The sequence below is a fragment of the Triturus cristatus genome, chromosome 7, assembly GCF_964204655.1.
Source record: "Triturus cristatus chromosome 7, aTriCri1.1, whole genome shotgun sequence".
Taxonomy (NCBI): domain Eukaryota; kingdom Metazoa; phylum Chordata; class Amphibia; order Caudata; family Salamandridae; genus Triturus; species Triturus cristatus.
The window spans coordinates 854570322-854584743 of NC_140590.1; the positions used below are offsets into that span (position 1 = coordinate 854570322).

At 42.0% G+C, this 14422-nt stretch overlaps 1 protein-coding gene across 1 annotated transcript in view; it reads left to right on the forward strand.

Moving 5' to 3' along the window:
• The window catches only part of HDAC3 (histone deacetylase 3), a 224083-nt gene that overhangs the window by 15242 nt on the left and 194419 nt on the right, over positions 1–14422 (forward strand). Inside the window, exon 2 of the mRNA XM_085617783.1 lies at positions 4174–4256. Coding sequence (XP_085473909.1) covers positions 4174–4256 — 83 coding nt within the window. The remainder of the gene's footprint in view (positions 1–4173; positions 4257–14422) is intronic.

Consider the following 14422-nt stretch of genomic DNA (forward strand, 5'->3'; position numbering starts at 1 on the left):
CGTACGCTTACGGTAAGCGTACGGTGGCGTGCGCGAGCGCGATTCTGATTGGCTCTTAGATCTTAGTAAACATTCGAATCGGCAGAAACCAGGAAGCGGCGTCCGCCATTTTGTCTACCGCACTGAGTGTTATGTATCAAACATGATGGCCAAAAACATGTTACGGGGATGTTTTGACAACTCCCTCTCACATAGTCATGTTGAGGGAGTCCCCAAACATCCCCCAAGAGCAAAAACGGCATTATTTTTTTTTCGGCAATTTCGCGGGGTACGCTTACCGTACGCTTACCGTAAGCGTACGGTAAAAAAATAAAAATAAAAAAAACACTATCCACACTTTCTCCACCCCTTGTGCAAATGGTGGCCGAAGGCCACCATTTGTGCATGGCTTATCAGAGCACAGAAATTTCCCAAAAAATTTCAACAGATTACCTATCACAAGGAAGCGCATAATATGTCCTCCATGTGCGCACGGTGCGCGAAGCGCATCGTGCGTACATGGCCCATCTAGCGTAACGTGGGCACGGCACTAACTGCGTAAAGTGGGTGCGCGGTGCGCGAAGCGCACCGCGTGCTCACTGTGCGCGCACGGTGCGCGAAGCGCACCGTGCGCGCACGGAACGAACTGCGTTAAGTGGGCGCGCACGCCACGAATGGCGTAAAGTCACTTAGCATTTAAAAAACCGTACAAATTCACTGAAAAAACCATAGGTTTCACACACGTTATAGTTAGGAATTAGCATTTAAAAAACCTTGCAAATTCACTGAAAAAACCATAGGTTTCACACATGTTATAGTTAGCGGAAATTTTACTGATAAAAAACCAATGAAATTGCCCCGTTATAGTTAGTGCTGGCAACTATAACTCACGCGACCGCAATCTTCTGCTGATGACATATGTGTCTTTATGAAAAAAAAATATTTGTAATATATGTATAGCTAAAAATGTATGGAAGAAGACATGGGCAAATAAGTGTCTAAATACAGTATTAGCATCAGCAGAGGATTGCGGTCGCGTGAGTTATAGTTGCCAGCACTAACTATAACGGGGCAATTTCATTGGTTTTTTATCAGTAAAATTTCCGCTAACTATAACATGTGTGAAACCTATGGTTTTTTCAGTGAATATAAATATATATATATATATATATATATATATATATATATATATATATATATATATATATATATATAATAACACACTTACAAATAAGCAAATGCAACTTTTAGATGCATGGGATAAAATGCAAGCAGATAATAATGATCATAATACTGGACGTCCACTGCAAGTAATAAACACTAAATACAAATAATCAGACACAAGGAATAAACCCTGTCAAAGGAAAGCATGGAAGATATATACACAGGATACATCAGGAGTCTTGAATACACACACACAAACACCACCCCACCCCCAACACACAGGCATAAACTTCATCTTAGCCCACTCCAGACTGGGGTATTCACAGCCGGGGTCAAGAGACTCCGCAAGCCATAAACCGCTACACTGACTTGGATGTGTCCGTCCTTCATTCAGGTCCAAAATCCCACTTTCCCCAGTTTTATAATCTCGATGCACTAGAAGTTTCCGAAAAGACCTCCTCTGCGCCAAGGAAACTTACTGGACTTTGCCACTCTCCATGCAAGCATTCCTAAGGAAAGGAGTTCTCGCATATTCTGCGCTCCCACATGTTCTAGCCCCTTATCTTAATGAAGCTTGAGAAAGTAGAAAACATCTCCAAAAGTGCAGAAAACAATCTTGAACGTGAATAGCCTGAACAACTTGAGTGATCTGGGGGCCTGCTCGTGGCGCAATGCTCAAGTTAGAAGAGTCCGAATTCAAGATGGCATTAGGGTATGTCAAAGCCAATGGTAAAAACTTACTAAAACACCCCAATGTACAACTGTTATGTTCCATATAGGTACCTCAATATAGGCTCAGGTAGTCACCTAATCTTTCACCTATATTCTTCATACCATTACACCACATAACGATTCTTAGTACTGAGCTTTTACCTAGTTACGGTAATGTCCAGAGATGACATAAAGTTTTCTCCGAAAGCTTGAGCCTCATTCATTATGCATGAGGATTCTTGGAATCACAGCAGGACAGCAAGCCTACCATCTCCTGCACAATAACTATGTAGAAGGGTCATTCCTTCCGTCATCCTAAGTCCGACATGACACAGCAAGATATATCCCCAGGGGGTACCACTTTGGGTATATATATACATCCTCTCTTGCTGAGATAGAAGAGAAAAGGACTTTCATGCTGACACACTGACGTGAGACGCTGAGGCTCCTGCATGCAGACACTCCAGCTCACAGTGGCCTGACATCCCTTGCGGGGTGTCCATCTCGAGACCAAGACAGGGTCCCACAGTCTCTCACTTCGGGTAATGGGGTTGACTTTATCCTAGAGGTATTCTTGGCTTTTACACACACATACATGCTAGGTACATTTAGTTAGGGTCGCATCGTAGGAGTACGCATTTATTACTGTCATGTATTTTATATACTTCTCTGTATTCATTGTTTTAGCACAATGGTAGAATCTACCATCCTTTTACTCTGTTAGTCCTTATAATCATTTAGATCTGTTGCTGTCTAGTGGTTGTTCCAGCACACCCATTTTACGCTAGAATGATGCTGGTTCAATATATGTTTATTGAAAAACATCCCCATAGTTTATTCTGTGTATCTCTCTGAGACAAAGTGAGCACGAGTGACTGAGCGATAAGTAGTACACTGTTTCCACGATCCCTGATGGGACAGAGTTGTCATGTTCGATGGTTGCCAAGAACTATTCTCTCCTTGGTAAGAGGGGTTTCTAGTGGCACTATGAGCTAACTGGTATACAGGCTAGCATATTCGGTAGGGGTGTCTAGAATCAGTCTGACTCCAATCCTACAGTATATGTTGTCTAAACACGCAGATCCTATATAGGTATATAGGAACTAAACGACACAACATAATGCACATTTGAGCACCACTGCATATAACACTACACTCCGAGACAGAGCAGTACATTCCACACTTCTCTCATGCTATCACACGCACATCCCACACATTCCGTTCCGGCAAAGCTGTGAAAAGCAAACACAAGGCAGAGTGCACGTGCGGAAAAAATGTGTACATTCAAGCTAAAATAAATCAAAACACCTAAAATCAATTAAAGCAATGGTAGTCGAAGGTCATCACCTGGTGCCAGTACATGGGAGTGCCTCTGGCAATACAGCTGGATCCCTGCTTGCGACGCGGGTAGTTCCCATCTGGGTGCCCAGTTTTTTCCAGTCTGAGTCGCAATCCCAGCGCCGCAATTGCTCTCTTTTAGATCACTCATCCAACTACTTCTTGTTTAGCCCAGATCAGCTTGTTTGACCTGGTGATGGAAGCTCCTCTCCAGAGGTGAGGGTTGGATCTTCCCTTCAAAGCTGCTTCTCCCATTGTCTCCTCCAATTCAGCGCATTTGCTGTAGTCCTCTCATCCTGTAATCTATGTTGACTGTGGCATATGTTTGCAGAATATTGTAGGATTTGCACTGGTATGTAGAAGCCTCTCACATCTAACATTCCAATTTGTTTGGTGATGTCACCAGCCCTTCCCCGATCTAAAATAACAGTTGTGGAGTATCTTATTTTCTTACACATGCTCTTGTGGTTGTTTTTCCAGGGTTTCCCTCAGATATGGGAATATTGAAACCATCCATCTTTTCAACATATTTTCTCACATGAACCAGTGAAGCGCCTTGAACACAATAATTTGTCTTCAGTCCCATGGAAATGCTCATTGCTTGATTGACCTGCACCATCTCAATGTATATTTGAGTGGGCCCATAGATTCTGATATGACTCTCCATTGAAATTAAATATAAACTTTGGAATAATGCCCCCATTAAAATGCAATAGATATATAGGGAGATCAGCTCTGGTTTAGGTATTAACTCAGTTGCCCACTGAAGCAAACTTGGCACAGCAGACCTTTTTTTCAATTTTGCTGATCCCAGCCACTTTCCTAATAGTCTGGGGACTGGCATCTCACCAATCACATGCCTGATGCGAAATGGTAGTGAGCATGAACTAAATCCTGAATGATTAATTTGTTCTTTTTAAAGTTTGTTTCCAAATTTAGTAGGATTATTTAATGATCAACTTTACATTTTTTTATATTCAGGCACAGGACATCCAATGAAGCCTCACCGATTGGCTCTGACCCATAGTCTTGTTCTTCACTACGGTCTCTACAAGAAAATGAGTGTAAGCTACAAATTGTGATGCTTAAAAAGACTGTGAATAGTGCTCATTACTAAACAGAGATGTTGGTCCAAGTGATGTCTAACAGCTATGTCTCAAAAATGTACCAAGAACTCCCTTTTAGTGGGACTTGGAAGACAGAAGATGTGAGGTGATACAAAAGTTTAGATATTCTATCATGCCTTCTCTCTTTCCTTACCGGCAGTTTTCAATTGCCTCCTCAAAAGGCAGACCTGGAAAAGACTTTTTAAAATAAGGCTGTTACTCATTTTCTTTATTGTGACCCTATAAGAACTTTTTTTTTCTCAAGATAAGTTCCCATTCTCCAGCCCCTCGGTTCCCAATTCCAAGCTCAGTTCACCTTGTTTTTCAACTATTGAAGAAAGCAGGAATGGACTTCTTGGGCCCTATTTTTTAGGTGTTATCCTTTGTTTTTGCTCTTTCCTTTGGTGCAAGAATATGTTTTGAAAGGGTTTTTCATATTGTCTTTGATTGTTCAAACAATATAGCCAACAACAAGAACGAGCTAACTACCATTTTATTCAACTAGCATCCAGTCTATAAACCTATAGTAGTCTCTCCTGAAAAAAACATTAGGTTCTTTTTTTTTTTAAAGAACCCTCCCCCACCAACCTAGCTGGTGACATGCTTCAGCCTAAAAAATCTAGTGGGTGAGTGTACTTTAAAAAAAAAAAAAGTTTTTTTTCCCAGGGAGTCTACGAACTAATATATACACTGGATTTTAGTTGAATGATATTGTAGTTAGCTCATTCTTGTTGTTTGCTATAAGTATCAAGGGGAGAAGCACAAGCGCTTTTTTCTTCACTCTCTTCGACAGCCCCCAGCGCCGGGATGCCTACGGGTAGCTGTGCCCTTTACAAATACTGGATTTACATTTACAGTGTTAAAAAAAGCCTCCTTTTTCTCCATATGTCAGTAAGAATTGTCTTAGGGCAGGGCATTCAGTGCTGCAGGTTTTCTATAGCGGATGATTCTCTTAATACCAGTTTGTTCCCCTGAAAGTATTTCAGCCACTACATTCCTGTCCGTACTGCAAGGGCATCCAGCAGAGAATCCTGAAGGAAAGACTTCTATTGATGTTAAACATAGCTATGGTGTCTATTGCAAAAACATTTGAATTTGTGGTAGGATGTGCCTTTTCCCCCTGAGCATTAGCTGTTAAACTGTTTTGACATTGCTTCTCCTACAGTGATCAGCAACCTGCTCAGGCCCGATTTGTTTACTGGGCAGAGGTGCTGTTGCCTCGGGACACCACCCAACATTTTTGGAACATGCTGGGACCGATTGAGCTTCTAAAAAATCCTTTCTAGTGGATATTGAGCCTGACACTTTCCAGGGTACCAGTAGTTCAGTACCAGAGTTGTTTGGATCTGGCAAAGCTGTATTCTGTTGCCTGAAAAATGCACTCCTATCACCAGTATTGTGAAAATTACACCATTCACTGAGAATGGAAATGGCATCTCGTTCTCCAGCATTGGGACCCATACTCTGCCCTTCTTCCGTGTACCATGAAAACCTAAAGACTGAGGATAGAAAAGGAGAAGCCTAAAAGAAGGCGTGCCTCTTGTCCATTAAGGTACCATTTTTCACTGATTGCTTGACTAGTAAATTTAGAGAAAGACCCCATGACAAAATAATCAATGTTAACGTTTACAATAGATATCATAATTAAGCCTATAGGTTTACCTATTGCCAGTAAGTTTGAGTCTCCACAGTGCTTCCCTGATTCACCTGAAGCTGCTTCAAAAAATAAGGAGTAGAGAAGTTCTTCACCATATGATTCTCTGATACTCATAAAGGTAGTCTATCTCTGCCCACGTATGATTCCTTATTCATGTTCTGACAAATTTCATGTTTCCCTTATTACTAAATGGAGGCATCCAAATAGCCAACAAAACATACAAAACAGTTCAAACCGACCTTCCCCATTTAAGAATTTTGGAAGCATGCACTATCCCATCATGACAAGCAAGGAATCGGGTATTTTTCCCATCCCGTGATAAAAACCATTCTGATTTTGTTTTTTTTTATTTGTTTTTTTAAGGTTGCTCTGGGCTAGAAACCTCCAGATATTTTGTTTGCTTTGCTATCATTTAATCCATTTACTCGTGTTCAACCTTTTCCCTAATTTTTTTCTGGATGAAAGATTCTTAAGTAAGGCTTTAAACTAAAGTTGTTGTATTGGAATGAGGATGACACGCCAGGTTCTTTCCACCAATGATTTATTGGCCACATCAGTCGTCCTTGCTGGCCGACCAACCAAAAGCATCATGTGTAACGCTGTACTTGAAATCCTAAAATATTTTTGCCTACTCACTTGTTAAGCACATCAAGTTCCTCTTATTCGACTATCTCTTTGTAGACCGCCAAACAGGCAACTTAATCATTTTGGCAACCCTAGCCAGTTCTGAAAATCTTGACTCTCCCTTAGCCACTTTGTGAGTTTTTTTACTTCCATGTTCCGCTCATCCAAATCCATAGATTTCACCAAATTTCGAGTCTCTTAACCGTCCTGGACAAAGTATAGCCTTCGTTTCCTTTACATGTAATAATTTTAAAGGGGACACACCAGTTGTGCTGTGAGGGATGATGACTTAACTCCATACCTGCACTGTCAAATATTCATCCACCCTTAAACCGTAAGCCAAAACTGTCTGAATCCCGTCCTTAAGAAAATAATTAGCACGCTCAACAAGTCCATTTGAAACTGGAGTACATAGTGCACCCAGTAAATGATGAATCTCGTGCACAGCCCAAAACTCGTGCCTAAGTTCAGGAACAAAATGCATCCTTTATCTTTTACAGATAGGGTTACCACCTCAGCTGGTTTTTACTAGCCTGGCCATTTTCTATAGAGGCCAGCAAGAAAAGGCAGTGATCCTAGTTGCAGCCTCTTTAAGAGGCTCTTCTAGTGCAAAAACATCTGATAAGAACTTGATTACACCGCCAGTATTGACCGATTCAGCAAAAGAAAAATAGATCCACATTGCATATTAGACCCCTACTGCGTATATACATGTCATTTGAATAGGCAGTAAATTGTAAAGACTCAAAGTCCATGGCCACCTTCGTCCCTGAGAAACCAGGGAGAGAAAAAGGACGCAAAGGCTTCTCTGCTGTTTTCCAATCAGACACTAAATATGCTCTGAAATGACTTGCACACCTTTCTACTTCAGTGTCTGGCAAGGCCCACCAATTGAATTGTTTCAGATTCTTGGAAGGCGAAGTAATCCCCAAGTCTTCATGTACAGTCTTAATCATAGTATGCCTTAAAGATGCAAAAAGGTAATGCCTCATTATTATTTCCTGGATTAGAGAGTTTACACGGCAGGTGCATATCCTCTCATCTCTGTGCTTGAGCATTGTGCCATCGGTAACCACTTCTGATGTATACCCTGACTTAGGCGAGTATACCATCATTCAAACAAGCCACAGTCCATTGTGTCTCATTACTAGTCTCCACATTCATGGACAGCATCTAAAGCAGCCACATTGTCTGTCAATAGCATGCGAGATTAGCAATCTGCCTTGACATTCTTAACCTCTGGCACATGCTTGATTATGAAATTGTACTTTTGGTGTTTATATTGAAGTCAGGATGTGGCCTTATCCACCCCTCTCTCACTAATTAAGTAAACTAATGGCTTGTGGACTCTAAATTGTCAAACTCAATACCCCAAATTTGAGCCAGAAACTTCTCTACAGACCATGTGCAAGCAAGTGCTTCATGCTCAATAGTGCTATAGTTTGTCTCAGCCGGTCATGGCATGCGGGAAGCGAGTGCTACTGTAGTTTCTCTACCATTCGCCCACTGGTTAAAAAAATATGCAAACTCACATAAGCTCACATCCCCTGTGATCACACATTTTATATTTGCAATAAATGGGTTCAGGGCATGTGCTTCCACACCCATCTTCTTAACTTTCTCAAAAACTTTATTTGTTACTAAGGTCTATTCAGCTTTACAACCTTCCTTTAATAACGGTCTGAGGTTGGACCAAAAGGTCACAACTCTGCACAAAACAAGCATATTACTTCTTTAACCTGAGAGTAAAAAACTTAATGTATTTATCTGTGGCAAGAGTTGCTTTCTTAAAGGCTTGGATGAAACAAAATGTAGGCTTAATTCCATTCCCTGAAACTGTATGGCCCAAATACACAACCTTGTGGGTAGAGAATTTCAACGTCTCCCTTCTTACAGTTATCCCTCTTAATTTAAGTATTGATAGCACCCATTGCAGAGTGACATGCAGCTCCATGGAAGTACTGGAATGCTTATACACCTGAGATATCGCCATACAGGACAGCCATCAGTTCCTGTAAAATGCTTGCCGCTAAGGGAAGCCCAAACAGTAATTGTGGCTATGTGAATGACGCAACAGTCTCATAAATATGGTCAGCTCCTGAGACCTTGCATCGAGGGGTATCTGATAATATGTTGAATGCAAGTTAATGATGGAGAATTACTTTGATTTACCCAAATTCACTAACATTTCATGTATCCTGGGCAGAGGGTGACAATGATCAGAACTCCTGTTAAGGGTGTGAATGTCGGTGCAGAGATGTATTTCATAGGACCTTTTGGATCACTACTGATGCCACCCACTCTTAAGAATCAGTAGTTCGAATTAAGCCTTCAAAACAGGATGCATCTAGAAGGGCTTTAAGCATGCCCTAGATGCTCAATGGAACAGGCATCACCTGTTGAATTTAAGGAACCATGTTGAACGTAAGCCTTATGTGTGACTTAAGCCTTATGTTGGAGCTCTAAACCTTTCACCTCACCAACACAGTCCTGAAAAACTTTAGGAAACTTAAACAGAAATCTTTCCACACTATTTGAACAATTGAAAGCATGTTAAAATACACTCAAAATCGGCATTTCACCCAATACTATTCTCTGCACCTATTCTCAAAAGTAATACCAGTCTTGCCAAATCCTGCTACTCCACGATGTCCCAACTTTTGATGGCCACACAAGTCTTAGTTTCAGTCATCCTGCCTAAACACTCCAGCATGCTCATGAAAAACCCCAGCATGTCTACGCCTTGATCTTTAAAATTGTTATAGAGTTGACATCTGATTTGAACAAAGTATATACTTTACCCCAATGCTCACAGAAAGTTTGATCAGCAAGAATGTTGATCAGTGATCCTGAATCTGCCATTAGCTGAAGCTCAACATCTCCTATACACACACATCATACAAAGGGCCCCTGACAGGTTGCATCTCAATGGTATGTATGTATGCATATATGTATATGGTATTTCTACAGCCCGAACCTTGCCAAAAGGCAGTCGAAGGCTGTACATTGTCAAAGGCAAGCATAAAGTCAACAAGTTAAAGAAGAGGAAGCCAGGTTGTGTACGGTTAATGCATTGGGATGTAGTGTTCTTTAAAGAGGTCGGTTTTCAACTCTTTCCCAAATTGGAGAAGCACTTTGGTATTCCCAATGGGTACTGGGATGTCGTTTCAGATCTTGGGTGCATAGATTGAAAAGGCGCGCCATGTTGTTTTTTCTTTTATAGACTTCTAGTGTACAGTCTCATGCTGTCCTTTTTGCTGGTGTGCCAAGATCCATCACAGACAGTAAGCTTGTCACCAACATAAGCAGGGTACTGGATAGCTTTGTAAATGTGGCAGCTGGTTTTCTAGGTGGTGCAGCCAGCAAGGGGAGCCAATGGAGTGCCAGCAGGAGGGAGGTGATGTGATCGTATTTCTTCAGGCCATGGATGAGATTTACTGCAGCATGTATAATGCCCCTAAGGGCTGCCAGTGTGAAGTTTTGGAGGCCGTGGGTTTGGCCATAAGCCTCATCCATATACAAGAGCATGAGACCTTAAACAACAGTTCTGAATTTGCTTTCTGGAAGAAATGGTTTCTCTTTCTTTAGAAGTGAGAGCTTGTACCAGACTTTCTTTTTAAGGCTGTGTGAGGTTAGTGTCTAAGGGGAATCCAGGTGATTTGGCATTCGTCGAAAGTTGTGGTTCGAAGTAGTTGGCGTTCATGTCATTGAACCAGGTTTGTACTTTACCTTGTTTATTTTTCTTGACAAATAACAGCAATTCTGTTTTTGTTGTGTTGAGCTTCAGTTAGGCACTGAACATGTAGGTCTGGATGATGGGCAAGCATTGTTTAAGCAGAAGAGCCTTTCAAGTAAAGTTGTCTGTCATCAGCATAGTGGTGAATCTTGATGCTGTTATCTGTGAGAAGAGCATTAAGCGGCTCCATGTATAAGGTGAAGATGGCAGGAGATGGTATGGAGTCCTGGGGGGCTCCACGGGTGATGGGAATCTTTTGTGACCTGGACGTGCCCATGTGAAGGGCATTGCTGGTGAATCCTAGGTTCCTATGTGAGACTCCAGGGTGCGTATGAGGGTGGGGTGGTCGACTGTCGAAGGCAGCTGAGAGGTCCAGTGATATCCAAAGGCAGGGGGACATCTTTATCTGTGGTCAAGAGTCAATATTCTATGATGTGTAAGGTAGCGGTTTCAATACTGAAGCGTGATCTGAAGCCAGACTGGTAGTCATGCAGGAGATGGCTTGCATTTGATGTGGTCTTGCAGTTGAACATAGATTGCTTTTTCAGTGATCTTTCAGATGAATGGTAGATGAGTAGTAGGTAGTTGCTGAGGCCATCAGTGTTTAGTGTAGGTTTCCATAGAAAAGGGAGGATCTGCCTGTCTTGAGGGTTTCTGGGAAAATGTCTTGAGTAAGGGAGGCATTAACAATGGTAAATAGGTATAAAAGAGCATTTCCAAAGAGCTTTGATGAAGGACGATGATAAGACATCATCCTCATAAGATGTGGCTTTAAGGTAATGGTGAGATCTGTGAGCGATAGGACTTTGAAAGCTCACCATTATAGGATTCTATTGGAAGGGGTGGGTGTAAGAATTGAAACCGGGTTGGTGTTGGTGATGTGCCTCCGGAACGTCTCTATTTTATCATGGATGAAGAGGTTAATGGCATCCCATTTTTCTGTGCAGTGAGGAATAGGTGGGCCTGGCATAGGGATTGAGGCAGTACTTGATTGGCTTGGTCAGCTTTCTGCTTCTTTTGGTGGGTGGCTTCATTGATAGATGTTAAAATAGAATCCACAGACAGCACAACATTGGCCAGATTCACATTACATTAATCCTGCTCCGCTTTTATTTAGTCAGTCTCACCTGGAGTTCTGGCACTCTTACAGACCACCTGGATGTATCCAGTGTTTTTGCTCGGATTGCAGTACTCACTTGCTCACTCTCCTGTATGACACTCCCTGTTCTGAAGCTAGTGCTTTAGATAAAAGCATGAAAATGTTCAATGCCTTTGTAGGTGTCTACCATCTGCAAATGTGTGAAGTTACTGCAGCTGTTCGGTTCCGAACCGATCTCTTATGCAAGTGTGAATACTGTTTTCAAAGTTGCAGCTCTAGTCTGCAACATAGTTATCCACACTTTCCTCCCTATTTTGCTTTGACAAAGTTATGACGTTCATAATCCTATGCTCGTCAGAATACTGCTTTTGTAAACGTGCTAGAGCCTCATGATATCCATCCCAAACCATAAACTGCCCCTGTGGGGCATCCGCCTTTGGTGGTTTGTCAAATACTTGTTGGCCCGCTTGCCCCAAATGATTAAATAGGAAAGCAGTGCTTCTTTTAGCATAAAACTTTGAACCATCAATAGCCATGTATTGCGTATGAATCAATCCACACAGGACTGTGGGGCTAAATCTTGCGTCCCATGCACTGCAACTCAAATGGGTTTATGGGGTGATTATGTGGTGTACGCACAGCCCTTGTTCATCTGCCACTGTACTCCTAAACCAATTGTATACTATCTCATGGCAAAAGAGGTCTGATGATCAGGACTAAATGTACCTCCTGCAACCGCCAACCACAAAATAGCCCCTTACACTGTAGAATGGATAGTGTGCCTTTATAATTTCTATTCACAGGCGCACTGCACAGATCCTCAACTTTGTGCCAGTGAGCTCTCCAGTTTACCATTTATCACTGAACTCTGTTATATCGGAATGAGGATGTGGCACCAGGATCTCTTAACCAATACAAAAGACAAATAGCAACTGCCAGACCACAGAACGTGAGACCAATAATGAGACGCATCATAACATCAGTGGTCAGCTAGGAGTAAGTAAAAGTGAGCAAATTTCAGAAAGGTTGCCTTCTCTTTCCCGAAGATAAATAATTTAATGACATGTTGAAAATTATAAAATTGGCAGAGTATTAACACATTTGCTGGATTTCCTCCAGAAGTAGCAGAGGGTTATCTGTTCTGTACATTGGGATTAAAACTTGCTATTCCATAGTTCTTCAGATTAATAAAGATTTTGGGGAACACTACAGCCAGAGCAACTTATGGCTCATTCTGAGCACAAAAACACGTGCCTCAGAACTACACTTTTTAACTCTGACTTGCTGTATAAGGTCATAGACTTGCTGGTTGCTGTCAAAACCTTGTTTCTGATGAGGTTCTGGAAACAACTAGAATGGGTGTTGAACATCAAGTCATTGAGTATCATTGCTACCTCATAGCAAACGGATATATCCAAACTTTTACGTCTTTTAAAAGGTTAGCAGTTTTCTTTAGGAACTTCTGCTGATTTTTCTCCACTAACACAAGCCTTTCACCCATTCTGCTGCTTTCTGTGATGCCACTAAGAAATCATCATGACTCCTGCAGGTCTCTAACATACTATCCTCCTTTCACAAAGAATGGTCTTCTGTCACCCAGGATCAGTAGGTTCTGAAAATAGTCTTGAAAGGTCACATTTTAATTTTCTCTTGGTTTCCCCTGTGTTGCCTTCAAGGAAAAAAAAAGGCAGAGCTTCATCTGCAGATACAGAAGCTTCTTCTCTTTGGAGCTAGCCTGTTGAGTGTGGAGCCAAAAAAGTGGGGCAGGGTTTTCACTCTATGTGCTTTATTGTATGCAAAATACTAGGTCATCAGACTTATCCTTGACCTCTACGATCTTAAGCATTTTCGACTGGTAGACCTTTTTCATAGGATATGTTAAATTCTCACAACATTACATAATAGAAACTGGTTGCCATCTGTTGAAATAAGATGCTTAGTTTCACATGCCGATCAAGAAAAGGTATCTGCGGTACCTCCAATTTCAGATAGGATTAGGCACTCTCAATATAGATACATCCCACCCGGCCTCAACTCTGTCCAAAGTTTGCAGTGCTGCTCTGATAGGGCTTTTCCACCTCTGCATTATGATGTAAAAAACAGTACCATGTTCCAGTGGTGACCTGTACTTGTCGCAGGGAAGGGAGTGGTTGAGGCACAAGCGCACAAATAAACACTCATGCATTCACACAGGCACACAGATATCCATTTACAACACTCACTCCCAAATATTTATGCACACACGCACGCACCAAACATTAAAAATAAATTTATACTTGCCTCTTTAGCATTCTGCCTTGGAGATCCCAGGAGGGCTGAAACTGGTGCCTTTCCTCATCTGAGACTGGGGTGGTGTCATTGAGACTGCTGACCCACCCCACTCTGCGACGAGGTGTCCGTGATTGACACTTGGCCATCTGCACTTTAGGGCTCAGAACTGAAGCACCCAGGTCAGAGGCATTCAGTGACGCTCCCCCCTCATCTTGAGGGTGAGGGCCTCGAGGTGCTTTACCAGGCTGAACAGGAGCTGTGACTTCTTCAGCCCATCAAAGTTCATCTCAGGCAGCCAGAAGCCTGCACATTTAGTGCATGTCTAGCTCCTGGCTGCCTGACCTGAAAATAGTGTCTGTCAGGCTGACCTTTGCACAGCTTAGCAGACACTCTTTATGGTGGCCAAAAGGTGAGGGGGCGTGGACCCTCAGCCCATTTGGATGGTCTTTGGCAGCCATGTTCTACTTGAACTAAGAATGAGATGCCCAGTCTCCTGAACTTTCTCTTTGTTGTTCAGGTATGTATCTTGGTATTTGTAAACAACATCTTTCTCAAGGCCCTTCTTCTATGGGGAAAAGAATGTAAAGAGAATAACAAGAATTGGTATGCAGTTCCTAGAGAAATTATCTGTATAGTGACTAAAGGGAGAACACCAATGATGTTTAGTACCCAAAAAGGAGGATGGGGAATTCCTCCTTTCGGATAAAATGCCCTCACACACCCAGCCCACTAGGTGT